The sequence below is a fragment of the Apodemus sylvaticus genome, chromosome 5 (assembly GCF_947179515.1).
Source record: "Apodemus sylvaticus chromosome 5, mApoSyl1.1, whole genome shotgun sequence".
In the NCBI taxonomy this organism is placed as follows: Eukaryota; Metazoa; Chordata; class Mammalia; order Rodentia; family Muridae; genus Apodemus; species Apodemus sylvaticus.
The window spans coordinates 110,228,148-110,253,917 of record NC_067476.1 but is presented as its reverse complement, the minus strand read 5'-3'; the positions used below and the strand labels follow the sequence as shown (position 1 = coordinate 110,253,917).

Below are 25,770 nucleotides of genomic sequence, written 5' to 3'. Positions count from 1 at the left end.
AATCTACCCCACAAGATAGTCTGACCAGTTGCCAAAACTGTGATATCTCTTACTGGGCGACAAACTCCTCCTCTGGCTGGCACACACAAGCTTCAGCTTTTTCTCCCCCCCCCCCACGAGATTCATGGGGGGAAAGCCCAAGCCCAATAGCTGAAGAGAAGAAAACAAGTGTCTCCTGCCTTCAGAATAGCTTCACACCTGCCAAGACAGTTAAATAAGTGTTTGGGTGACCCCTTCCTGGCTCAGGAGTCATCATGGGCAAAGTCACTCCTGGCCTTTATGCTTTCTCCAAGAACACAACAGATATAGACATCCCTCTCCTTGGTAGGTCAACGTTAGAGCACAAAACTATTTGTTACAGTCTACCAGAGTGCTTCCTGGACAACTGTGAATAGGTGCCTGGTCCAGAAGCTCAAAGTCGGATGCGCTCTCTCTGGGTCTGGTTATGTCGGGGTTACCCTGGAGCCAGCGAGGGTCTCCCCAAAAGCACACACTAGGCGCCTGCTGGCAGCTCTGTAGCTAAAAATACGTACCTAGCAGCAGGAGAGCAGACTTCCGGGTGGAAGGAGACATCCTCCTCTTGGCGACAACTTCTTGACGTCACCATATCGCGACTGCGGGGGGCGGTGCCCTATTTCCCTTGGAGAAGAGTTAAGAACTTGCTACGGTACTGGGTACTGGCTTGTGGCTTCTCTGCCTGCCCCTCTTGACCTGCGGCTACGCAGGCGTCAGCTGACAGCGCGGGAAGCCGGACAAGTCCGGCTGCAGCGACCAGGTAAACTGCGGCTAGGCTAGCGCAAAGGTTGGTGAACTGGACATTGGAAGCGGAGTGGCCGACCTCGGTTCCCAGAGAGTGGAGATCAGCTGGGTCGCACTCACGGCGCTGCGCCTCCAGCTGCCTGTTTCTGTGCTGTTTGCTAAGGGACTCTTGTGCTGTGAATCATAGTGATTCTTGATTCACACAGTGCCACCTTGCCAGGTGACTTTACCTCGTGAAGTCTCGGAGCTGCTTTCCATTCTATGAGGATTGTTATAAAGATAGAATGAAAGAACCTGTGAGCGCCCGTTACAGGTTCATCAGCAGTGAAGCACAATCAGCGGGGCTTAGAGTCATCAGAGCAGGTGTTCGTGGGCTGGTAGCAGGGCCTGAAAGGAGTAGGAAGGATTGAAACTAGATTATCTTGCTTGGTTAGTATCTTGCTTTTGAATTTAAGAACTTCAATCTCATCTAGACATGGATTCAAACACCAGTTTTCTTTTAGCTGCATGACCCTTGAACCTTATGCAAACCAAATCCCTTACCCTGTCCAAGCCTTGGTTTGTTCATCTGTAAAATTGGGCCATCAACACCTGCCAGATACAGTCAGGAGAACTTTAGTAGACATCACAAGTGGAACACTTGGCTTTCCCTGGGACTGTACTGTTGTTTTAGTGTACGGTGTGACTGATCACATATGCTGAACAACCTTTAGACTGTGGCACGGTGGTACTTCTGTAAAACCACAGAGCAGGAGATGGAAAGACTTCGGTTTTCTGGCCAGGCTTGCAAGTTGGCACTCTGGTGATCCTGAACAGGGTAGGTTGGCATAACCAGGTGAAGACCAAGAGCCCAGGACTGAGTTACATCTCGCAGTCTCTCATTTTTAGTATAAAGACGTGTGTGTGTGTGTGTATACACATATGCTGTCCACCATAGTTTTTGAGACAGAGTTTTTCATTGGCCTGGAATTCAACAATTAGACTAGACTAGCTGGCTAGCAAGCCCCAGGAATCTACCTGCCTCCACCTCCCCGGCACTGGGATTACAAGCATAGACCACTGTGTACAAACATTTTACATGGGTTCTGGGGATTTAGCTCATCTTCATACTGTCAGTGGAAGCACTTTACCAACCGTGCTGTCTTCCTAGCCCCATACTGGTTTTAAAAGCAAGATATTCAAAAGAGAGAGGACTCTGACAAGGCATGAAGACCAGACCTAGATTAAGATAAAATAAGGGAATGGGTGAGGATATAGTGTAGTTGAGCTGTGGTATATCTCAAGCTAGCATGTGTCTTCCAGGCCAGCACCTATACCATTAAAAACAAAAGCAGCATAAGAATGAAGCTTAACTTTGGGTGGAGCCTGGAACTCAAAGCAGGCCCTGAACTTTTTTGATGATATCCAAGAGGTCTGGGTCTGAGGAAGGAAGACATGGCCAGCCACTCCCAAAGTTGATCATCACTAGATTCTTCCAAGAAGTGAGAAGTCAAGCTCTTTGCATCTTTCTTCTGTTCAGTAGTTAAAGAGACAGACAGTGCTACTGAACCCAGGGAGAGGGCTGAGCAATGTGTGAGGCCAAGCATCTGGCCTCTTGGTGCCCTGAGACTCCCTGTGCACCACCAGCAGAAACGGGTACCTGCTAGAGGAGACAGAGGGCCGCTCTTAAGCCAAGGCAAGCTGGTGGGGGTTTTAGTTTGAGCATGTGAGCAGAAGAAGGTGTTTACTTCAGAGGGCAACGGGACCAAGTAAGTACTTTTTAAAAGTTGCGTGAGGTAGCTGGGAAGCCCTTTCCAGCAATAGCCATTTGCCTATCGTGGTGCTGATTCCTAGTCCTACAATTTAGCCTTCCCCTCCTTTAGTCCTTTAAGGGGGCTTTCCTCTAAAAGCTAGATAGAGGTAGCAGCCTGGCCATTTTCATAACATCACTCAACATCTGAGGCCTGTGCACATCAGTAGCTCATACCTGTTACCCAGCATGCAAGACTGCAGGTCCCAGTTGGCCTGCTGTGTTTCCCTCTTCTGCAGCAGTGGGAACTTTGAGGAAACACTGGTCGAGGAAAGGCTGGGATCCCAGGGGCTAGCTTAAAGCCTGGCATAGATATCTGTACTCTGATTTTTTGAAGTGTAACAGGGTGAAATGACCCGTGCAAGCACTTCCCAAGTGGCATGCTGGGAGTGCTTGATGGGGCGAAGGAACGAAGGGATCTTCTTGATGGTTCTATAGTCCTTCTGTCTCCTGCGGCTTTCTTCTTTCCTTCTAGGCTTTGATGCTGGGCTCTGGTAGAAGGAGGTTGTTCTCAGCTCTGCTGCAGGTTCAGAAGAAGCCCTGTCAACCCACCAGAAACATGAGACTGGTACAGTTCCAGGCACCTCACCTGGAAGAGCCTCACCTGGGCCTGGAGTCAGGGATTGGTGGGGGAGTTGTAGACTTAAACGCTTTTGACCCAACACTCCCCAAGACAATGGTGCAGTTCCTGGAGCAGGGAGAGACTACCCTTTCAGTAGCAAAAAGGTAAGTGAGTAGGCAGGCTTGCCCGAGTCCCCCTCCCGCCTCCCATTCCCTGAGAATGAGAACCAGAAGGTTCTCAAAGGAAAACCTGCAAAGGAGCAGGGGGATCCCCCTGGCTCTCTTCATTTGTTGTTTTAGTAAAGAGCTAACAGGAATATAAATCTTTTCATTTTTGAGACAGGGTCTTGCTATGTAGCACAGGAGGGCTTTGAACTGGAGAGCCTTCTGCCTTAACCCCTTGAATGCTGGGACTGAATTAGAGGTGTATATGACTATACCTAATATAACAACACTTTCAATTTACAGAGAGGGGAAACTGAGGTTTGGGGAGGGTGATTACTTTATTTGATTGTGTAATCAGGCCCTTACCTCATTATACTGCCTATCAAGAGGCTAAGTCCCTCCCACTGGAGTAGCCTGGCACAAGGCCCTATGAGAACCCTCTTGGGAAGATGGTGGTGTGGTTTAGACCATTAAAGGAAAGAGATTCCGTGAATTTGTGCTACATTAACTGGGAGTGACCCTGAAGCCAGTCATGGAATACTCAGTCTAAAGAGTCAAACAGTTTAAAGCCCTTTAAAGAAGGTGTTTTCACCCAGCAGAGTGGCAGAAATAGAAATGTTTGACAGCAGTATCCCAGAGCACTATGATCCTAAATGCTCATTTCCTTAAAAATTAGAAACCACTTCCTTTCCTATTACTAGAAACCCACTATGTGTTTGACAGTTTAGGAGGGCAGCCATAGAAGGAGGATGCCTTTAGTCCCAGTGCTCAGGAGGCAAAGGCATGTGGATCTCTTGAGTTCAAGGCCAGCCTGGTCTACAGTGAGTTTCAGGCTACATAGAGAAACCCTGTCTTAAAGAAAACAAAGTGTGTGTGTGTGGGGGGGGGTTCTTTGTGTTTTAGTGAAACACCAAATATATGTTAAAATGCATAAGATACTCTTTATCATTCATATACAAACCCTCGAGATGAGAAGGGTGTCCACTGCAGCTGGCATGAGCTATGCAGGACACAGGAGTTGTCTCCAGGGAGGGACACCTTTCCTCTCACTCCCATGCATACCCTTCACATGCTTCTACATGTGCAACAATTACCCAAGTGGGGACGAAATGAGCACTTGATGAATACCACTGTGTTTTGCTATAAAGGGACTGAGTCTTTTACATTGAGAGCTGAAAGACCTAGAACTTGCAAAAAGCAAAAGTCCTAACTGCTGAGGAATCTCCCCAGCCTGCTCTGGGATTCCTGACCTGTTCCAGCTAGCCCCTCTCCTGCTTGATCTCTACAGAGCCCTGGCTACCCAGTTGCCTGTCATCCCTCGGTCACAGGTGACCTTCTTGGCCCCCATCACCGGGCCAGACAAGGTGATATGTGTGGGCTTGAATTATGCAGACCACTGCCAAGAACAGAATGTGCGGGTGCCCAAGAATCCCATCATCTTCAGCAAGTTCTCCAGCTCTATCGTGGGGCCCTATGATGACATCATTCTCCCACCAGAGAGTAAGGTTAGTGCTCCTCCCCACCCAGGTCACTGAACTCCAGCAAAGGAGTCATTTCCTTAGAACAGTGGTTTTCTTCCTAGTGCTTGCAACCCTTTAATATATGGTTGTAGTGACTTGCAACCAAAAAATTATTTTGTTGCTACTTAATTTTGCTGTTATGAATTAAAAACGCCCGATATGCATGAATATCTGATATGTAACCCCTGTGGTGGTGGTGGTGGTGGTGGTGGTGGTGGTGGTGACGGTGACCCAAAGGTTGAGAACAGTCTTTAGGGAACCTGTCACTCAGTAATATACTACACTAGAGAAGATTATACTGTACTAACACAGCCTCAGGTATAGGTGACAGGAGGAATTAACTCTCATCTTTCCCAATTACAAAAGTAATTTTCTACAATGAGAGTATATTAATCTAGATAAAGCCCCCAGTATTCCTGCTGCCCACACTTTGTATGTGCATTTTGCTTCACATTCTCCCAGTGTTATCTGTCCTGGCTGTGTCGCTGCCACATGTGCACCTTGTCCAGATCCCTTCAACATCTCTCATCCCACTCAGACTTCTCCCTAACACATTGAGGTTGCTACAGTTTCCTTTCCTGGCACTTTTTGAAGAACTGTTTCCTCACAGAGTGCCCTGTGCTCAGTTCTGCCTTGTTTTCTTGTGACCACTCAGCTGAGGCAGTTTTCTGAGGCATCCTGCACAGGAAATGACCCACGTTGGGCGTTGTCAAGTGTGACCATCTGTTTACTAGTTCATTTCTTTCTGCCATAATTGCCCGTGAGGCTGGAAGTGGGTGTAGGACCCTGGAGCTGTTGTTACAAACAGGTGTGAGCACCTGGTGTGAGTGCTAGGAAACAAACCTGGGTTCTGAAAGAACTGAGAGGTCTTTAGTCTCTAATTTGTGATGTTCTCCCCACCCCACCCCTTCCCCACACCAAGGATTCTTCTACCTTGTTAGGCAGGCAGGTCTCCTGTTTGTGTGCATACCCCAGGAGCTGGTTCCTGAGCTGATGACTCCTCTGCTGGGACTGCAGGTGTGCGCTGTAGCTTCCAGCTTTTTATTTGCATGCTAGGAACTGGACTTGGGTCCTCAGGCTTCTGTGGCCAGCATCTTTACCTCCTGAACTATCTCCCTTGACCTTCTCATTTTTCCTCTTATGCAGTACAGGTGGACTCATCCTACTGCCCTCCATTCCCTTTTGAGCACATCTTTACTTTCTTGCCTTCACTGAAGGCTCTTTTGTGCTTTCTCCTGCACTAGTCAGTCATTTCCCTGAGGAGCCTGCTTCATTTAGTGGCATGGGTGGCACAGGCTAGCACCTGGGTTCAAGTGAACTTCTGCCAGTTCTCATTACCCTGAAAAACATCCAGGAAAGTACATTTTAAGTTCCAGTTGTATTTTTCTCACTTGCAGAGCCTGGCATTTCTTCTTGTGAGCTGCTTATTTAAACCCCTTAAATACATTTATTCCAGGATCTCGGTCTTACTTAAATGCACTACAGCCCATACAGTGTCAGGCACACAGTAGTTACATGTTCTAGGTCTTTACGTGGCATCACTCTTCATTGCAAGTGTCAAGCGTGAGTGTAAACTCAGTTCCCCAGCCGTGTGCTGATCTCCTAGTCACTTCCAGTGGTGCTGCTTCCCACTGCCCAGAGCTCTGGTCTGCAGTCACACCCACATGTCATTCACATCACCCTGGTTCTAGAACTGAGGTCTACCTTACAGCCTCTGCAGCTCACTTGTCCTCTCCCACTTTGCAGGAAGTTGACTGGGAGGTGGAGATGGCCGTGGTCATTGGAAAGAGAGGCAAACACATCAAGGTGAGGTGGAAGGGGGCTCCCAGCCCAGGGAGGAGCAGCAATCCCAGATCCCGCCTCTGCTAGTCCTGACCACACCCACACACTGGTGCTCGTACACTGGAGCACACTGGGCTTTCACACCACCTTTAGCTAGGCCTGGTGCTAATGTGTGATAATGGCTTTGAAATTCTTTGTTCTAGAGGTTGTGTCACCTGTGATGTAACCTTATCTGGCCAAATCTCCTGCCCCAATAGGCCACAGATGTCATGGCTCACGTGGCTGGCTTCACTGTGGCTCATGATGTGAGTGCTCGAGACTGGCAAATGAGAAATGGAAAGCAGTGGTTACTGGGAAAAACTTTTGATACTTTCTGCCCCCTGGGCCCTGCCTTGGTTACCAAGGATACCATAGCAGGTAGGTCACTGGTCTTTGTGGCTTGTGTTCTCCGATGCGCAATACCTTTGAGTGTAAGGACAAAACTGTGCTCCAGCAAGGACTCTGGTTACAGCTATACACAGAGCTGCAGTGTCACCGCTATTCCCAGCCTCAGTTGTGAGCTAGCTCTCAGTACAACTTCCTTCCAGAGCCTCTTAAGAGGGAGCACAGCTGCAGCTGCTGTGAACCTACATCCATAAAATGAACTACACCAGCACTGCACTTGGGAGAAGGGGCTTCCTCCACCTGGACTAGTCCTTAAGCTGGAAGGAGGAAGACTGGCTGTTTAGCATAGTGGTGAGTGGCCACAATGAAACCTGTTCATTTTTTGCAAGGGAGACAGAGCACCAATGGGACCTCACACGTCCTCTGTGCATGCATCCATGGGGTGTGGTATGGCTCCATGGTGAGCCCCTCAGGAGTAGTGCCTCAGAAACTGTATTCCAGCTGCTGTCAGGTGTGCAGGATAGCTTGGGTAGCCTCACTATCTGCTGCTCTGTGTTCCTGTCACTTTGGAGATGTTGAGTCATTTTATATCTACAATTATCAGCCTCTGCTGTGGATTAATGCCTGTTTCTTCCTATTTTTTTCCATTTTTATTTTATCATGAAGCATGTTAAATATGTAGAGAATTGATAGTGTAATTCATAACTAAATGAATGTAGTATTTTTTTTAAAACAAATTTTTTTTTTTGGATTTGGTTTTTTCGAGACAGGGTTTTTGTATAGCCCTGGCTGTCCTGGAACTCACTCTGTAGACCAGGCTGGCCTCGAACTCAGAAATCCGCCTGCCTCTGCCTCCCAGAGTGCTGGGATTACAGGTGTGTGCCACCACTGCCCGGCCTTAAAAAAAAATTTATGTGAGTACTCTCTTCAGACACACCAGAAGCGGGCATCAGCTCCATTGTAAGCCACCATCTTGGGAATTGAACTCAGGACCCCTTGAAGAGCAACCAGTAATCTCTCTAGTCTCCTGAATTTTTTAAGTTTTTTTTTGAGACAGGGTTTCTTTGTGTAGCCCCTGCTGTCCTGGTACTCACTCTGTAGACCAGGCTGGGCTCAAACTCAGAGATCCACCTACCTCTGCCTCCCAAGTGCTGGTATTAAAGGTGTGCACCACCACCCGGGCAAATGTACAATTTTTAAAACACTATTTTTGTATATGCATACACCATGGCCCATGGATTGAGGTCAGAGGTCAATTTGTAAGAGTTGGTTCTCTTCCTAGGTTCATATGGGTCCTGGGAATTAAACTCAGGCCCCAAGGCTTGGCAGTAAGTGACTCTACCTGTGAACCATCTTGCTTGGCTTGCATGCCTGTTTTTCAAGGCAAATCTCTCAACTGTTTTTCCTCCCTGTTCAAAGACTATAGGATATCCCTTCTTTCCTCACTTGATACAGGAATTCAGGGGACCAGTCTATACAGGAAGTTCCAGGGTAAAGTGCTAACCAGGCTGGGCAGACATGCCCCCAAAGTTTCCTCTTTTAGGGCTGGTGTTGGGCGTGGATAACCCCAATGTTAATTTTGAATTCCAGATCCACACAATTTAAAGATCTGCTGTCGAGTGAACGGGGAGGTAGTCCAGAGCAGCAACACCAACCAGATGGTGTTCAAGACTGAAGATCTGATAGCCTGGGTCTCCCAGTAAGTGGGTGGAACCTGCCAGGGCTAGCCCCACTCACTGGCACACCTGGGAACTAAGCCTACCTCAGCCCATGGTCTCACTTGACCCTCTGCTCCCCTAGGTTTGTCACTCTTTACCCAGGGGACCTCCTCTTGACTGGGACGCCTCCAGGTGTCGGCATGTTTAGGAAGCCTCCTGTCTTCCTCAAGGTAGGTTAGTTTAGAAGAGGGAATGGAGGAGAGATGAGAGCTAGGAGGCCTGTAAAGCTTGAGCAGGAGGGGGAGGGGCATGGGGGAGAGCGCCCTCAGGAGCCAAAGGTAAAAGCCTTGCACCCTGCTGTGTTACAGAAGGGCGATGAAGTCCAGTGTGAGATCGAAGGACTTGGTATCATCATCAACAAGGTGGTGTGATGGTATCCGTCCCTGTTAGCACTGGACTTGACAGAAAGGCAGGACTTCTGGTCCCACCTGGCTACCTGCTGGCCCTGCCCACTTGAGGCTGCTCTTAGGCCTTGGAAATAAATTTTTTCTCAAAGTCACAGTTTAGCGTCTACAGTCTTTTAGTCACACAGCCACACATTCTCCCCGACCTCCCAGTCCCTGAAGGAGGGCCGTTTCACAGAGCTGAGTAAGAAGGAAGCAGATCCTGGACATGCCCTTCAGGCTTAGGGAAGAAACTAACCTAGTCTTATTGATTACACCAAATGATGAGCAAACACAGTTTTTTTTTAAGTTCAGGTTAGCTGTGTCCTGACCAGAAGACACACACTTAAGTTCTAGGCTGACAAGTCCCATCAAGCTCCACTCAGGTTCTAACTGCAGATGAACTGTCGAATAAATTGTTCCAGCTTGTCCTGATTGTCCCGGGTGGCAAATGTAGGCGACAGGTGGAGCTGGGGTCCTGTAGGGCTAGGCATCTGCTGTAGTACCTGAACCACAAGATGGATTGTAAGCACCTTTGCTGACGGGACAGTGTCCCAGGGCCAAGCTTGTCCCCCCAAAGCTTATAGTTTTTGCTTCAGTGCTAGAGTGTGATACTACTTGATTTGTAGTGGTAGGGGAAGTCAATCCTTTGTGAATCAGGAAGGCAGAAAAATCATCCACTCTAGCACTCATTAGGATGCTAGGTTCCCCCGCCCATTGAGTGAGGGAACAAGATGGTTCCCCTGAGCAGTTCTAGCAGCCCATGGTGCTGAGGTCAGGGACAGGAAGATGATATGGCCTCTTACCCCCAGGTCTTTGAATGTCCAGATTGCACTGATAGCAAGGTTTGGGTCTGCACACTCTGGAGGGAAGAGAGACAATAGAAGCTCTGAGGGAGCCAGTAGGCCAGACGACTTCTTTTTAAGAGAAAGACCAACTAGGGCTACATGGAGCCAAAGACCCTTCCCTGGAGTGAGTCAGGCAGCCACTGCCCAGCAGATGGCAGCAGTCACCAGCAAACCTACCCCTGGGGAGCCTGGGATGGGGCTTGGAACTCACCAAAGATCCCTTCTTCCTGGGCACAGGCCTGTAAAAACTGGAACAACTTCTCTGAGTAGCCCACCTCTGCAGGAGAGATTAGACCCAGACCTCAGCTCTGGGACTGAGCCCCACCCTCAACACCGCCAGGGGTGTTCAGGGCCTTACCTGAATCTGGCAGCTGCCCCAAGTGGAGGAAGGTGGCCGCCTGTGCGAAGGCCTTGAGTATGGGACTGAGCAGGCGGCAGAGAAAGAGGAAGAAGTCAGGGCAGCGGGACTGCTGGCTAAGCTGGAGAGACCAGAGTGAGCACGGTGGGCTCCTATGCACCTTACCTCCTCCACCTGCCTCCCCAGGTAGCTTCTCCTCACATACCCTGAAGCAGCGGCCCCCTGGCTCCTCGAAGTCATCGCTCTCACTGTCAGTGAAGTCCCCACTTGGCTTCCACAGCAGCTTTGCACTCAGATGCTGTCTTCCTGTGTCACAGGCTGGCCGGGAGCCTGGGGTCTGGGGGAGAGTTATTGGTCTGGTCCCTGGTAAGGCTGGGCAGGGAGCAGCTCTACAGCCCTCATACATGGTCTTGGCAAGTCAAAGCAAGTCTGGGAAGCCCAAAAGGCTGTTCAGAGCTACTTGAGCCAAATACCCAAGCTCACTAAGAAATGTGAAGGCAGACCATATGGAGAGGACCTTAGGGATACACATGCCCAGTGCAGGCAGGCTTCCATGTGCTGGGTTAATGGCAGTACACTCCCAGAGCACACTTGGGTCAGAGCAGCAGCCCAGGACACTGGCACTTGGGGTGGGAGCATACCTCCTCAGCAACCAGGAGCCCACACTGGATGAGGCGGTCCAACACTTCCTGACAGTAGCAGTAGGAAGACTGGCAGGGCTGTAGGAAGAGAAGCATCAATGCCCTTCAGAGAACACTCCTTGGGGAAGGGGCTGCTGGCAGAATCCTGAGCAGAGGTGGTTGGAGGCCAAGGTCCTGCTGAGCTAGGGAAGGGTCTAACCTGGGGCAGCAGTAGGTCTTGAGGTAACAGGTGCAGCAGCAGTAGGATCTGGCGGTACAGTTCATTCTGGCTCAGTAGCTCTATGCCCTGCAGCTCCCAGGGCCCCTCAGGTGGTACTCTGCCCGCCAGCAAACCCCGCACTGCACAGGCTGGCAGAGAAGATGGCGTAAGAAGGGGACCTTGTCCCTCTGCCCTGTACATGCATCCCAACCTGCTGATCCCACTGACTTACCACCCACAGCTTCACTCAGGAAGGTGGGCAGCAATTCCATACTCAAGCGTGCCAGATGTGTGAGGCCTGGGCCAGGCCGTGGCACCACCACCAAGTCCCCTTGGTGGACACGCAGCAGAACCACATGTGCCCTCAATAGGCTCAGTGTATGTTGGGCCAAGCACCGCAGCTGCCCTGAGAAGCCCACATCAAAACCTCGGAGCAGCGTCTCCTCTGTCAGCCAGGAGAATTCCCCCAGGAGCTGTGACAGGACCACACCCTGGAGGCAAAACAAGCCTGAGCAGCACGCCCTGCCCTTCCCTGGCGCCGCCCCCTCCCCCCGCCCCCAGCCATACAGTGCCCTACCTTTTGGTGCTTCAGCAGCAGCAGTGTTGCCATGATGGCTGTGCTCATCACTGCTGAGCTGGCCACACTGGCTGGGGAGAGAGGGGAAGGTGCTGACAGGGGTGGGGCCTAGAGAGCCTTGATCTCTCCATCATTTGACAGATCTTCCCAGACACACAACCCAAACTACCCCAGCAGGGGAGAGCAGGCTCCAAGAAGCAGTGTCACATGCACTGTGAGCCAGACCCACCCCAACATCGGGCCAGAGTGACATCAGATGAGCAAGTGCCCTCTGCAGGCACATGTTGCTCCTCCACTCAGGAATCCTCATCGCCAGCTAAGGACACTGGTCAAAGGACAAATAGGGTAAGAGCTTGAATCTCACAGAGATCTGCAGTTGCCTTTGCCTCAGACACTGAGCTCATGTGCTCCCCACCTCCCTGGATGCCCCACTCTTCCGGTATCCCAGTGTGCTATGAAGGGGTTAGGGATCAGGTGCTAGCTACCATGGGGTCCTGAGAATAGCTTTTTATTATCTACACAGAAAAAGTACTGTTCAAGTCACACTCCAACGGTGCAGATCTGGGTTTCCCTCACCACTCAGAACATGCCGGCTCAGTCTTCTGACCAGGAGCTGGTCCTCTTCTTTAAGGGCCAGGAGGAGGCCAGTTAATGGGGTCCATTCCTGCTCCTTCTCAGTGTCTGGGACAACACTACTGGGATACAGACAGATCAAAAAATGAATGCCATAGAGTCAAAACCTTTTAGAACTACAGCAGTTCTTCCCGAGTCCTAGGAGAATTCACATAACCCTCCCCACTTCCAGACCTATGTGCCACCCTACATTTGGACTATAGGGACATCTGGTGTTGATATCCTGGGATGGTCTGGGTCTGAGACCCATGCATCTGTGCTCCTTACCATTCACCTAGCACAATGGGCTGCAGCAAGTGGTCCAAGGTCTGCCTGCTACCCCAGCAACTTCTAGCATTGATGGTGTATTCCTGCCCAAGATAAAGATATGTGGCCTGCTCTTACCACTCCCATCCCCAAGAAACCTGTACACAATCCATCTAAGAGAAAATACTGTCCTTACAATGGCTTTGAAGGCCAAACCACCACCAACATTATCCCAGACTTTCCCAACTGGCTTCATACCTGGAGGGAAAATGGCTGAGCAAGGTGCACCCGGACACAGACTCTACGGTTGCAGCCCCAGCAGTTACACAGTCTTCGAAAGACAGCCAGTGCTCCTGTCCACAGCCCCAGGGGAGCCAAGTCCTGCAGGGAATGAGACGCTGCACATGTATTTTCTTGGGCAAGTCTCGGGGCTGCTACCATAGTGTTCATTGCTCCTCTCCAAGTCCTGTCTTTCCACCCACGGCCTCTATTGTGCGGTCTTTTGTAAGATGGTGATGGCATAGACCTTGGAAGACGCTGTAGGACAGTGACTCTAGGACAGTCCTTTAAACACATCACATCCCAATTTGACTTCAGCCCTAATGGATCCCAGCTACTGAACATACTGTGCCACCCAGAATGGGTATCTACTTGGACCCCAGGTCTCACATGATTCATGCTACAAGGTGCATCTGGAACCAGGTCATAGGCAATGGCAACGGGTACCAGTGTAGCATCTGAGATAATGCCTTCCTGGAACGCCTGGACTACCAGTCCTAGCCAGGCCTGGCCCAGGGCAGAAAGCCTGGGCCCTGGGTACCCAGGAGGCTCTTCCAGGAAGATGAGCAGAGGCTGACCACTAGTAAGCAGATGCTCCATAGTCTAGAAGAGAAGAGGAAGGGTGGGCATCAAGGCCAGATCAGCAGCCTTGTACCTGTGGCCCACCCCACGCATAACCACTGGGAACACTCACTGCACGGACCACGGCCCTTGCAAGGATGCCCTCTGAGCTGTCCAAAGAGAGGTTGGCTTCTGGGGGCAGAAAAAGTCCCCCAAGTTTCCTCAATAGAGCTCTGTGAACACAGGACAGAGTCTAATGAGAAGGGGCTCTGAAGGAGAGGCCAGGCCCAGAGGCCTGCAAAGGCCTCGATTCTTCCAGGCTTGTCTGTTTAGACACTTGAAGTTGCCATGGCCCAGAGACCTGGAGCCACCCTTCCATTTGAGACTGTAAGCTGGGATGCTATACGTTGAAAACAGGCTGAGAAGGAAAAATAACCTCCATCCCACCTCTCCAGCTAGGGCTTCCCCCTCCCCTCATCATACCTCATACCTGAGAGCAGGGGAACAGGTGCGGGAATCCAAAGCCACACGGATCACACCCAGACCTTGGGAGAACAGTACAAAAGGCAACAGGAACCCATCCAAGAGGGACTTGTGTGTAGAAAGGAAGACAAGTGGAGAGCCCTGCTCCAGAGACAGACAGAAGGAAATGCCCACCCTAAAATCACAGCCAAAGCCCAGCACCTGCAAGTCCCAGGGTAGATCTGAGGGAGGAAGGGCTTCTCTGCACATTTCCCTAAGGTAAAGCAGCCTTCCCACAGCTTTAAGGTAATACAGTGGCTTGTTTCAGTGACGGTTGAAACTGAAGGTTGGGCAGGAAACCCTGTAGCAGGAGAACTGAAATATGGCAGCAAGGCTGTTTAGGAAGTGTGGACTTTCTAACAGCTGATGCAGCCTGGATTCACCTGTGCTCTGGCCATCCAAACCTATTCAGGATGGTCTGCTTACCTCCTGGACAGCCTTATGGACCATCTTCATCTGTCCCTTGTGAAGTTGTACATTCAGGAAGAGGCGGTTCAGGAACCACAGCAGTGCCCAGCTGAACAGCCTTGGAAGCAATGCCAGCTTGAGGTGCAGCAGGGTCAGCCCCGCAGCACCCCAAAAGGTTGCTCAGAACTCCTCTAAGGCAAGTAACGTTATTGCCCACACTGAACAGAAGAGGAAAGTGAGTGGAGAGTCACAACCTGCTGAACAGTAGACAATGCTAAGTGGGTGCTAGAGCTATAAAGGTCCTGATGCCACAGACCACACTTGTGAGGTAGACTCTTCCAAGACCCCATGATTCAGCTGGTTCACATTAAACATGAATTCTGCCTCCATTATCTAAAGGGAGACCAAAGAACCAGACCATTTCCACACAGAACCCAGTCAGCCTCTATTTACCAACTACCAGGAAAAGTGGAGCAAAGGGGAAACATACCAGGAGGGCAAGGCTTCTGCACTTGCTCATATGCCCAGTAGGGGGACCATCTTACTACCAAAGTAGTTAACAGCAAAGCAGCAAGTCCACATCTGATGGAAGCATTAAGGGGCAGTTCTGAGAAGCAGCAATATGTGGGAACTCAGGAGAATGCCATGTCCCTGTAAATGCTGCACTGTAAAACCACCTTAGTACTTAGGTGCACAGAGGAAGAAGGAAACCCACTAGAATTGTGCTTGGGAGCTCCTACACAAGGGCATGCATGAGGCCTAGGGCCTGAAAACCTCAACAGTGAAGAACTGTTACAGTGGAGAACTGGTCAAAGTCACCACCAGCCTGCCCTTCCTTTTCACTTAAGACAGCTGAGCCTGACACAACCCTAAGCACCTTTCCCTCAGCGGCTTAACTCATCCTCTGGTTTTAACCGTAAACTGTATATCACAGATCTGCAAATATATGTCCCTTCTTCTGAGCTCCCTGACCTACACAGACAACCAAGTCCTCACATCAGTTGCTGGAACTCTTTCAATCCAAACATCCATCCAAGGCCAGTTCCCTTCTTACAAAGCCTGACACTCTCATATACACGGTAGGTGCTAGGCCAGAAATGGATTTCCGATCATTTTCTAGTTTCCTCTCACCACTTCAGCCCATCAGTCGGTCCATAAGTGAGCCCCATAATTTACCACCTTAACTTCCCAATCTACTCCTTCCATCAGTCAGCTCTGCAGATGCTCAGGCTTCTTACTCTTGATGACAAACCCATCATTTTGCTACTTTCCACTTAAAAACCTGAACCATTTTTATGGCCTTAGAGTGGCCTCTACTTATTTGGCTCTGATCTGGTTCCTTTTACATCTCAAAGTCTCCAGCTGCTCGCAGCTTCACTCATCAGCTTCCAACCTTGTGACTATCTTCAGTGAACCTGGCCTTTCCTGCTCAAAGCCCTGACTCAGGCCTTTCCCTCTAAAGAGACCATTTCCTCTACTTTTACTCCTGTGCCTTCAGGGCTGGCTTTCTTCCCTTCTGGCTCTAACTACAATGTCCGTCTTCCTCCTGAATACTACAAAGGAATCTTTTCTTATTCCCTTCTTTGACCAGCTGTATCACTGTCCACCTCTTTAATCCCCTGCATCTAAGCATGCAGCTCTGTCCTGTATGAACCCAGAAAATGGCTGCAGTAGCCCTTCTGGGAAACATCATCCAAATACTCAGCAAAAATATTTGGTGATTTTCCAAGCCCAGCTAACATCCATTCTCCAGAAGGGGCAAAGGCCTCAACCTAAGGACATATGCCCCTCACCATAGTTACCTGAGCAAGAAGGGACGGGGTGTGGTCTGAATGTGGCCAAGGATGCGCTGTACCTCTTTCTTCACTAGGTCAGGTGCCTGGCCTTCTCCAGATGCTCCTGGAACCCTCCCCGAGAGGAGGTTCTGCACCCTGTCGAGGTCAGGGGGACAGTGCTGGGCTAGGTACCAATGGTCTGTCTCCCTAGTCACTCCTCCAGCACACAGCCAGAAAAGTTTGATATGGGCTCAAACAGAGATAACATTCTAGAAGTCTTGCCCAGCCAGCCCTGGCTATCCTGTCACCCCTTTAAGTGTCCCACAAATGCCAGACACTGATCTGCCTCCTCACCCAGGGCTTTCCATGATCTTCTGGGAGGCATCAGAGCTGGTGGGTATGTGCTGCTCCAAGGACCATAGGAAATAGCAGAGCCTGCGAACCAGCCAGCCCCGGAACCTGGAGGAAAATGGTTCAGAAAGGGCTCCCCAGAGCCCACAGAGGTCTAGTCATCAGGAAGGGTTTGCACCTCAGTCTCATGCCCCAGGGCCAAGCTCTACCATGGAACAACAAAAAGCAAGCAAACAAACAAAACCACTTGCCTATATAGGCCTTAGTCCCACCCTTCTTCCCACTGAGGGCAGTGGCTTGACGCCTTACAGGCAGCCCACGCACGGGTGTGCATAGGAGACCTGCAGGAAAGTAAAGCTTGCCTCCGTTTGCTATGGCCCTTCTTTTTGCCATTGTAGGAAGAAGATGATGCCATGGAGGCCCTTGCAACCCACCACCTGCACCGATAGCTCTGACTACCTGGTGTTCTCCTCCTTCACAAGGATCACATTGCAGAAGCCCAGATCCATTATGCTTCTGTGGAAGAGGGACTCCTGTCCAAGAGGGAAGGGACAGCATGTCCTGGGGTGCTTTTGCAAGTCACATCTGTACCCTGTCCATCTAGCCTCTGCCTGGTGGCCCTTAGAGTCTATACCAGAAGAAAGGTATAGAGGACATCTCCCACGAGATATCTAGCCCCAGATCATAATGTTGGCTCAGAAAGAAAAGGGCTCCATGCTTAAAATGAAACCACTGTCCCCTTGCGTGAAGTTGCCCTCTTAGAGATAAGCACATTAAGACTCTGAGTAGGGCTTTTAACTCATCTGGAGAAGAAAATGTGCATCTTGAATCTCTATTAGAATGCTGAGCCCTCTTTCCACCAGCATATGATACAGACATGCAAGAGATACTGAGTGCTATGGGAGTCCAAGTGGACGGTGCCCCCAAACTGAACTGATCAGTGCAGACCTAGTTATATTCCAGCCTTGTTGGCAAAGCCTAGCTCTCCTGAGGCCTCCTATCCAACTCTCCTAAACCACATCCCAACAATAGACCCTGGTATATCCATTCCTTTAACAGGGCAAAGCATGGCACAGTGAAAAATCAGGCTTCGAAAGACATGAGGGACGCAGCTGCCCAGGATCCTCACTCCCAGAACCAATCCAGCCTAAGCTTTTCAAAGGAGGCCCATGCCTACCATCACTTACCCAGCTCTTAGGAGTGCAGGTCTGGCAGCAGCGACCCATAAAGGGACGATACTTCCCCAGGAATGGAGTGATGGCCTCCATCTTCATCCCAAAGCCTGAGGACCAAAGGCTGGTCTGGAAAAGGGCCACCAGAGAAGTGATCAAACTCAGGGTCCTTGACTGAGGGAGGAGCACATCAGGAGTGAAGGTCACAGAGGGTAAAGGGTGTGAGAATTCCACACTACCTCTTGACCATTGTGGATAGTCCTCTGCTGGGTTTGGGGTTTCGATTTCAACATGGTATCCATGAAGGTCTGTAAGATCAGTGAATCAAGCACTGTGCCTCTCTCCACACAAACCTGACCTAGAAAAAGGTAAAAGGATGGAGTCTGACCCATAATCCAAGGACTTGTGGGGGTGATGCCAGAGTCCACCCCAAGACAGACAACACTTAAGCCATCAATAATGAGGATGATTGCCAGGAAACTGGAGGCGGTCTGATCAAATCCCTGTCACTGACCCAAGTGATCCCTCCAGGCAGTGAGTTGTACTTGAAAAGTCAGGGGCTCCTTCAGGCCATCCATATGCCCCAATGTGTTCTAATAGCAACTGGGATTGTAATGGCAACTCAAGGTTCTCAGTGTAGAAAGAAAAGCCTAGGTTGGGCTGGATTATACGAGCAAGAAGAGGATACAAGGAAAAGGATACCCTCTCCACAAACCTAAGTCCTGCTGAGCAGTTCTCTTGTAGAACCTCAGATCTATTATGCTTCTGTGGAAGAGAGACTCCTGCCAAAAGGGTCCCTTACCCTGATCTTCCACCACATCCATGGTGAACAGACTGGCCTAGTTATTTATATTCTTTTCCCCCACTCAATCACATTAACTGCATGCTAGCCTGAGAGTGCCCTCTTGAGTTTTGAGACCACAAATTCTGTTAGTTCATGTTAGTTCACGATACATCTAGATTCTTCTTTTTCCCTGAGTTCTAGGGCCCAAGGCAGCCAGAAAAGTAGCCCTGTGGAACCCTCATGGTTCCCATCTTACTTCCCTCTCATCATCTGAAAGTTGTCCTGGGGGTAAGAGTTGCAAATAATTCATGTGTAGACCCAGCAATTCAGTGATATGGAAAGGGCCCAGGAGAGCCAGATGCCTGTGGCTTAGTTTCTAGGAGTTCCTCTGGTACTCCTCCTCTCCCCTTGGTGCTATTTAGCACCATGAAGCCAAGCAGTAACCGGATCCTGATTGATGTACACATAGGCTCTGGAGATCTCATTTCAGATGCATTCCCTACTTTAAAAAATGTTTTCACAGCTCCACTAAGACCCTAAGCACAGAGAAGCCCAAAGCCAAGGCTACAATGTAAGGAGGCCTGCCCCCTTTTCAAGGAAGACATTTGATACTCTTCAGCCTGAGACTCCTAACAGCAAAAATCTAATCCCACTGACCAATGCTGGACCTAAAAGTGAAAGACAAGGCAGGATCAGTTCTCATGAGACAATTAAGCCAACTACCTAGCTTATGATATCCAGGTCAGTTTGGGGACATTATCTCACTCTCGTTTTTTAAGACAGTGTCTTGCTATTTTGCCCAGACTGCTTTGAAGTCTCCATCCTCCTTCCTTCATTTCTCAAACACCAGCATTACAGACATGGCTAGCACACCAGATCCCTAAGTGAGGGCTACTGGCAGTGTGTGTAGATGGACACCTTTCCCCAAGGACCAAGGGCCAACACAGTTCACGTGTAGCTTCTCTCCGGCTATATGATGTGCTTAAACGTTATGAATTAAGGCCAACATTTAAAAGCAGAGAGCTTGTTATATAAAGAGCGGGGGTTTCCAGCTGCTGCTGTAAAAATAACCGTGAGATGTGGTATGTCTGAGCAAATACCCAACAGAGCCTCGGCTCGGGGGCGCCCAGATGCCACGTCCCTTTCACTCTGTGAGTTCTCCCACCCGTGCTCCACAGGTGACACTCAGTACCTGGCTGCAGTGTAGCTCTTCACCAAAGGCTAAAATGCAAGGCACACACACCCATGTTCCTGCCTATTAAGCATCACAGAACTTAAAAGGCTCAGCTCCAGCAAATAACTCTGCAGAGCCTGCAAGGAAGCCCCTCGCCAAATCCAAGATGGAGGACGGGGCCTGTCTCAGAGGCGGCACCGGAAGTCCATCGTTGCCCGCTGCTCTCTGAGTCTCAGGTGCCACAAGCCAAGCAAAGGGCAAAGTTGGGCTCTCCAGGATCACCAGCCGGCCTCTGAGGGTTTGTCTGTGAGACAGGCCTAGCAACAAGGCTGCCCACCGGCCTGAGTTCCCCATCAGTCCCCGCCTGACCCAAAGCCCTGCCAGGCCCAGCCTGGCCTGGTCCACTCCAGCACGCGAGTCTCACGAAGCTCACCTCACACCAGCCGCCAACTCCCGCCACCAGCCGCGTGACTGAGCCGACTAAACAGGAAACTGGGCCCTGCGCATGCGCCTCAGAAGCTAAGGTGACAGCCAATCAGAACGCGCTCTGGGCCTGAAGTCCCATCCCAATATGCTCAGCTGTGCTTGCTGCCTGTACCACGTGATCACTGCTCCCTCCACCCCACCCCACCCCCATCACATCTCACCCACAACTCTCTGCAAGTGTTGAGCGCTTGTGGGGAGAGAACGTTCTGGCTGTGCTTAGAGACCTCTTTGTCCATCTAAACTGGAAGTGTGGGGTGCAAAGGACCCAAGGGCTGGAGGGGAGACTTCAAAAGGATGTAGGGGGCGGGGATAGTATACACCTCTCATCCCAGCACTCAGGAAGCAGAGGCAGATGGATCTTTGTGAGTTCAAGTCTAGCCTGATCTACATAGCAAGTTCCAGGTCACCCAGAACTATATAGCGAGACGCTGTCTCAAAATAAGTTACGTGTGTGTGTGTGTGTGTGTGTGTAATATATATACATGCACATGTGTGGTCAGAGAGGGCATTGGATCTAGAACTAGAGTTACAGGAGCATAGTGGTCCCTCATGCGTGCTGAGAACCAAATGCCAGACCCATAGGAGAAGGTGAGGGTCCAGTTCCCCCAAGCTGCCCCTTGACCTCCTCACTTGTACACACAAAATAAATATACATATGTTTTTCAAAAGGAGAAATTGAGTTGAGCACCATCACCAAAGCATTCTGTGCTTCCTGCCTGGTATGGTGTGGTCAGCTGCCTCATGGTCCTGCCTGCCATGCTTTCCCAGCCAAGATGTCCCATGCCCTCAAATGTGAACCACAGCAAACCCTTCTTTCCTATAGTTGCTTTTTGTCAGCTGTTTGGGTACAGCAACAGGCAACCGATATAAAGATGAGTGTGGGGTCATCTGGGTAATTGGCTCTGAGCACTCTAGGAACAAAGACCATATGGGTTCCTTTATCATTTCACTGTTGACAACAAGCCAGCAAGAGACCAGACTTGAAAGGTCTCTGCAGGACTGGAAAGGTGATTCCACAGTTAAGAGTTCATACTGTTCTTCCAGAGGACCTGAGTTCAGTGTCCAACATCCACCCTGGGTGGCTCACAGATGCCCATAACTCCAACTTCAAGGATCCAACACCCTCTTCTGGTCCCCTCAGGTAACTACACTCACAGGCACATACCCACACACAAACACATAATTTCAAAATAATAACTTTAAAAGGTAGTGCAATATAAAATAAACGGAGGGGAGGCATTCCCTGAACACACACACACCCAGCCCATGTGATGGTCCACTGGGCTCCAGTTTCAGAACCTGTGAGGCCATGGATCCCAAGAGCTGGCTCTTATTCCTCGTCTCTGCCTCTCCTCCACCTACGGTTCCCTTGAGGGTATAACCACTGTGCTCCCTGCTTTGTACCACTTTGTGCCCCTCAAAGCCTAAATCTGTGCCCCCTCACTTCTACCAGGTTAATGTTCTTCTAGTACACACAGGGTCTCTCGTGCCCTATTTTTTGTTTGTTTGTTTTGAGGCTGGCCTCAAATTTGCCATGTAACAGAGGCTGGCCTTGAACTCCAGATCCTTCTGTCTCTTCCTCCTCAGGAGTAGCATTACCAGCTTCAGATGGTGTATCTGGCTCCTGTGTTAGCTGTTGTTTTGTATCATAGTGCACAGTGCAAGAAGACTCAGAAACTGAAAAAAAGCAAGCAAGCAAAAGGAAACCCCATTATTTAGAAGTAGCAAGTTGCCCCCCCCCACCCCCAAGTACAAGTCTGGATATCTCCCAAGATCACCATCTGGATAGTAAGGTGAGTTTTTGAGGTTGTTTGTGAGCACACACACACACACCCACCTTCTTAGAGGGACCTCATGCTGAGAGGGAATCTACAGTATCTGCTTCCATCTGAAGGTTCCATGGATAAGGACAGTGGGGCCCAGAGCTGCATTTAGCAGAGTTCTGGCCTCATTCAGGCCCTAGCTGCACCGCTGCTTTACAAAGGATGTGTTTGAGAGGCTGCGGTGGCTACAGCTATCTGCTGTAATTTGGACATAGAAAGATGAGTACACTGTCTCAGGGTTTGCTGAAGATCTGGCCAGCATTCTGCGGCAGGCCCAGAGCTACATGGTGTGGTGAGACTTGCAGGCCAAGTGCTATGCACACTAATGCTCTGACTTGATCCTGAGAGACACTGACACCCTCCTTTTCACAGCCCACGGACCATGAGTGCACTGAGGAAACCCCTCCATGGACATAGGTCCTGCTTTGACTCATGGAACAGAGTCCTAGGGCCCAAAAGGACAAAGGCCCTGCTGTGGTGGAGAGCACATGCACTTGTTACTTCTGGGAAGAGATGAGTATTGTGGGAGTGGATGGGAGCACAGTTGCTCTCCTCCACTTGCGCAGACACCACCCGATCCACCAAGAGTTGAGACAGAGGGCAGAGGGAGAGTGCATTTATCAGCATCAGGTCTAGAGTTGGGATACTCACGTTCTTCTCACTAACAGGGTGACATGTTCGAGAACTCCTCGAAGATCCTCTCTTATGCCAGGAGCTCTAAGGACAGCCACCCTCATGAGGTAGCCATTGATAGGGCTTGGCCTCTGTGTCCTAGATCCCTTCCTGCCTTCAGAATCTTCCATATGGTCTTGTAAATGCTGTGGCGATCCACAGCTGAGAATTGAGAGCTCAACAGAGTTTGGATGTCGGTAGGAAAAGGCGGCAGAATTAATGCTGAGAGCAGCTCATAGCATCTGCCACCCCGGTCATTTTCTCCTGGTCATGGTTAGTTCTGTAGAGGCTGAAGCAAGAAAGAATTTGAAGTGTGTGTGTTTGTGTGTGTGTGTGTGTGTGTGTGTGTGTGTGTGTGTGTGTGTTCCATACATGTTCACATGGCTGCATGTGTGGATGCAAGTATGAATGTGTGTTAGTGTCTGCAGAAGCTAGAGGTCCACCTCAGATGCTGCTCCTCTAGAGATGTCCACTTTGTATTTTGAGACTCCAGCCTGAAGCTTACCAAGTTGGCCAGGCTGCCTGGCAGAGAGCCCAAAGGCCCCACCTACCTCTGCTTTCCTTCACCGTGATTATGAGCACATCAGCATGTCCAGCTTGTTTACGTGGGCCACGGCCAGAGAACACAGCACAGGGAAAGGCACTCCAAGCTGAGAGTTCTGTGTGGGGACAAGGGGCAAAAGGACGGTTCTTGTCTGCTCAACTCAGGAGAGACCGTCCCAGAACTCTCAGGAGCCTCCACTTAGCATTGTAGTAGGTGGCCTTGGGGTCCAGAGACGTTTAGGACCCTAGTCAGTCCTTCCAGGCCCTTCTCCTGACCCCCAGTCCTTTCCCAGAAAGCAACAAGCTGACAGGGTGGGTGGGTTTGATTGCTTGGACCTTGGAGGTTCTTTTTGGTTTTCCTCCTTAGCAACACCCAGGATCAAATCAGTGTGTTTTAAACACAATGACTCTGGAGGGGGCCTCGAGGGGCCCCAGCGTATTATAAAGAGAGCACTTGCTCAGGAGCAAATATCTATAATCAGTTGTTGCTTTCACTCCACAGCAGGCAAGTGAACGGTGGCCACAGAACAGCCTGCTCCCTCCATGAGGGCCTCCTGGCCCCTCCCCAGGCCCTGCCTCCATTCTCCTTTGCCTACATTGTTAGAGCCCAGGCAAGCTGGGCTGGCCATTGATGCAGTATTGGCTCTGAGGGTGTGGGAATGACCTTTCTGTAGACAAATGGTTCTCAGCCTGTGGGTCTCGACCCTTTCACAAGAGTCGTCTACGACCATCAAAAAAACATAGATATTTGCATTACGATTCATAATAGTAGAAAAAATTATAGTTATAAAGTAGCAATGAAAATAGTTTATGGTTGGGGGTCACCACATCACAAGGTACTGCATTGAAGACTCACAGTGTTAGGAAGGTTGAGAATGGCTCTGGGCAGTTTTCATAACACCTTCCCCAGCCACAAGCAGCCTAGAGGTTTGAACACAGCCCTCTGCTTCTCTGGGGCTGCAGTGGTTATATAATGAACAGCCAGCTACACACAAGACTGAGCTCCCGTGGGGCTGTGAAAGGGAGCTAGCTGGATTGTTGCTTTTCCCCAGAGTCAGGGTGCTGATCTATGCTGGTGTACTGAAGCAGGGACTCAGCAGAGCAGAAACAGGGGCACTGGGTACAGTGCTTCCTGCTGCAAGAAAGCTGAACCGAGAGGTGCTTAAACATAAAAGGGTATGTGTCTCCTGTGCCGAGCAGTCCACAGGTCGGATGGCCCAGACCTGGTTAGTTCAAGGCTGTAGTGACATCAGTAGGGGTCCAATCTTTGTTCCCTGTTGCCCTCCTTAGTGGACCAGCTCAGACCAGTTTCTGAGGATTATAGGACAGCTGCTTCAGTTCCAGGCATTAGCCAGCAGAGAAGACTACCTCTTTCTGGATACTTATTTTCTGTTGTGCCTCACTAGGGCCAGAAAGAGAATAGATCCTCTCCAGGAGGGCCCAAGGGCCCAGGAGGGCCTGGTGATAATGTGCCTCCCCCCATCACCCAGCTTCTCATTGTCACAAATCCCTGGGGCAGCCTAGAGGACAAAGACAGGGTCTTTGGGGCCTTGGTTTTAAAGGCCCCAGTTGCTAAAGGGACAAACTTTCCATCTTTAAGACCCTAGAGCCATATCTGCAAGATAGGAGCACGAGCTACTGCTTTAATGGTTGGGGAGAAGTGGGGGGACCGAAGAGACCAGAAGCCCCAGCTCCTTTGAAGGGCACATTCCCAGTGATTCAAAGACACCCCCACCAGACCCTACCTCTTAAAGTCCTTCTGCTTCTCAAAAGTACCACCCTACCTTTGTAGACATGAGATGTGCAAAGGCTATTTGAGGCAGAGTGCTCTCTGGTAGGGTGGGATTTGAGATGTAGTTCAGCCTTCTTTGATCTCTGGATGTACGACATCACCAAGTTATCTCTAGGGAAACAAAGACTACAGATGAATTTCTCTGTTTCAGTTCCAATAGGCAAGAAGAGAGTGCACCCTCAGGAGGCCTCCAGCCCAGGCTTGGGAGAAGCAATGGCTCCCATAGCTTCCATTCTCCCCATGCCTGAGCATCCTCCCCTCTGGAGGTGAGGAGCTTTCCTAGAGTTTTAGGAAAGGTATGTGTCCTAGTGTCAGCTTGGCTAGTCAATTAGACCTCAGGTAGAGTTGGAACAGAAGTGAGTTGGGGCTGATGTCAGTTCATCACTGGGAGGGCTGAGGCAGGAGGAGCCTCTTTGGAATGCGGATGGTGATATTCTTTGAGGGCCTGCTGCTCCTCCTGCAGCAAGGGATGGCTGGCTGAGACAGGATGTTAGGTGTTCTGTGTTCTGATCAAATACTCTGATAAATTCACCCTGGGATCTCTCAGATCTCGATTTTGTAAGTAGCAAAAAGTCCAGTTCACATGGGTTGGCCCATAAAGGGAACCAGTACGCCTAACCAGACACCAGAACTGCAGAGGGAGCTGGCACTATTTCTCTGCAGTATTTTCTCAGCAAGTCAGGTTTCTTTTGATCTCCACCTCTCTCTGCAAGTCAGTTATTTCAGGATGTTTGGCCCTGTATGGCAAAAATGGCCACCACTGTTTCTAGAGCCTTTAACATACACCCTGCAGGGAGCCCTTTCATTTCAAGAAGCCTGTGAGCTCCGAAGTTTCTTCTTGTTCCGGTTGGCAGATGTTTGTCAC

The 25,770-nt window shown here is 50.1% G+C and overlaps 2 protein-coding genes across 5 annotated transcripts; one reads left to right on the top strand and one right to left on the bottom strand.

The window, feature by feature from the left end:
* Positions 1-632: 632 nt before the first annotated feature.
* Positions 633-9,179, top strand: LOC127685873 (fumarylacetoacetate hydrolase domain-containing protein 2A). The gene is made up of 8 exons (XM_052183541.1): positions 633-775; positions 3,024-3,274; positions 4,563-4,779; positions 6,541-6,600; positions 6,834-6,993; positions 8,551-8,659; positions 8,761-8,848; positions 8,987-9,179. The coding sequence occupies exons 2-8, from the start codon at positions 3,030-3,032 to the stop codon at positions 9,047-9,049; spliced, it is 942 nt and encodes a 313-aa protein (XP_052039501.1). The 5' UTR covers positions 633-775; positions 3,024-3,029; the 3' UTR covers positions 9,050-9,179.
* Positions 9,180-9,369: 190 nt separating this feature from the next.
* Positions 9,370-17,933, bottom strand: Gpat2 (glycerol-3-phosphate acyltransferase 2, mitochondrial). 4 transcript variants are annotated; one of them, XM_052181476.1, is made up of 21 exons: positions 17,871-17,933; positions 17,647-17,760; positions 16,919-16,992; positions 16,463-16,567; positions 16,136-16,264; positions 14,352-14,451; positions 13,894-14,027; positions 13,537-13,636; positions 13,233-13,445; positions 12,822-12,944; positions 12,585-12,667; positions 12,261-12,379; positions 11,685-11,755; positions 11,340-11,598; positions 11,108-11,256; positions 10,909-10,986; positions 10,473-10,604; positions 10,268-10,388; positions 10,121-10,186; positions 9,868-9,923; positions 9,370-9,567 (listed from the first exon to the last, which is right to left on the bottom strand). In XM_052181476.1, exons 1-21 carry the CDS (start codon positions 17,931-17,933, stop codon positions 9,451-9,453), a joined length of 2,406 nt encoding a protein of 801 aa, XP_052037436.1. In that variant the 3' UTR covers positions 9,370-9,450. The 4 variants fall into 4 exon arrangements, with proteins under 4 accessions (XP_052037436.1, XP_052037437.1, XP_052037438.1 ...); XM_052181477.1 differs by having other exon boundaries at positions 11,340-11,580; XM_052181478.1 differs by lacking the exon at positions 13,233-13,445.
* Between the last annotated feature and the right edge of the window lie 7,837 nt (positions 17,934-25,770).

Bases quoted from the DNA above. Each gene is read 5' to 3' on its own strand.
- LOC127685873 (XM_052183541.1), top strand. From the start codon at position 3,030: ATGCTGGGCTCTGGTAGAAGGAGGTTGTTCTCAGCTCTGCTGCAGGTT. The intron at 3,275-4,562 runs GTAAGTGAGTAG...TGATCTCTACAG, and splicing joins ACCCTTTCAGTAGCAAAAAG to AGCCCTGGCTACCCAGTTGC. The intron at 8,849-8,986 runs GTAGGTTAGTTT...GCTGTGTTACAG, and splicing joins AGCCTCCTGTCTTCCTCAAG to AAGGGCGATGAAGTCCAGTG.
- Gpat2 (XM_052181476.1), bottom strand. From the start codon at position 17,933: ATGGATACCATGTTGAAATCGAAACCCCAAACCCAGCAGAGGACTATC. The intron at 17,761-17,870 runs GTAGTGTGGAAT...GCCCTTTTCCAG, and splicing joins CTATCCACAATGGTCAAGAG to ACCAGCCTTTGGTCCTCAGG. The intron at 11,756-12,260 runs GTGAGGGAAACC...CTCTCTCCCCAG, and splicing joins GAGCCGGCATGTTCTGAGTG to CCAGTGTGGCCAGCTCAGCA.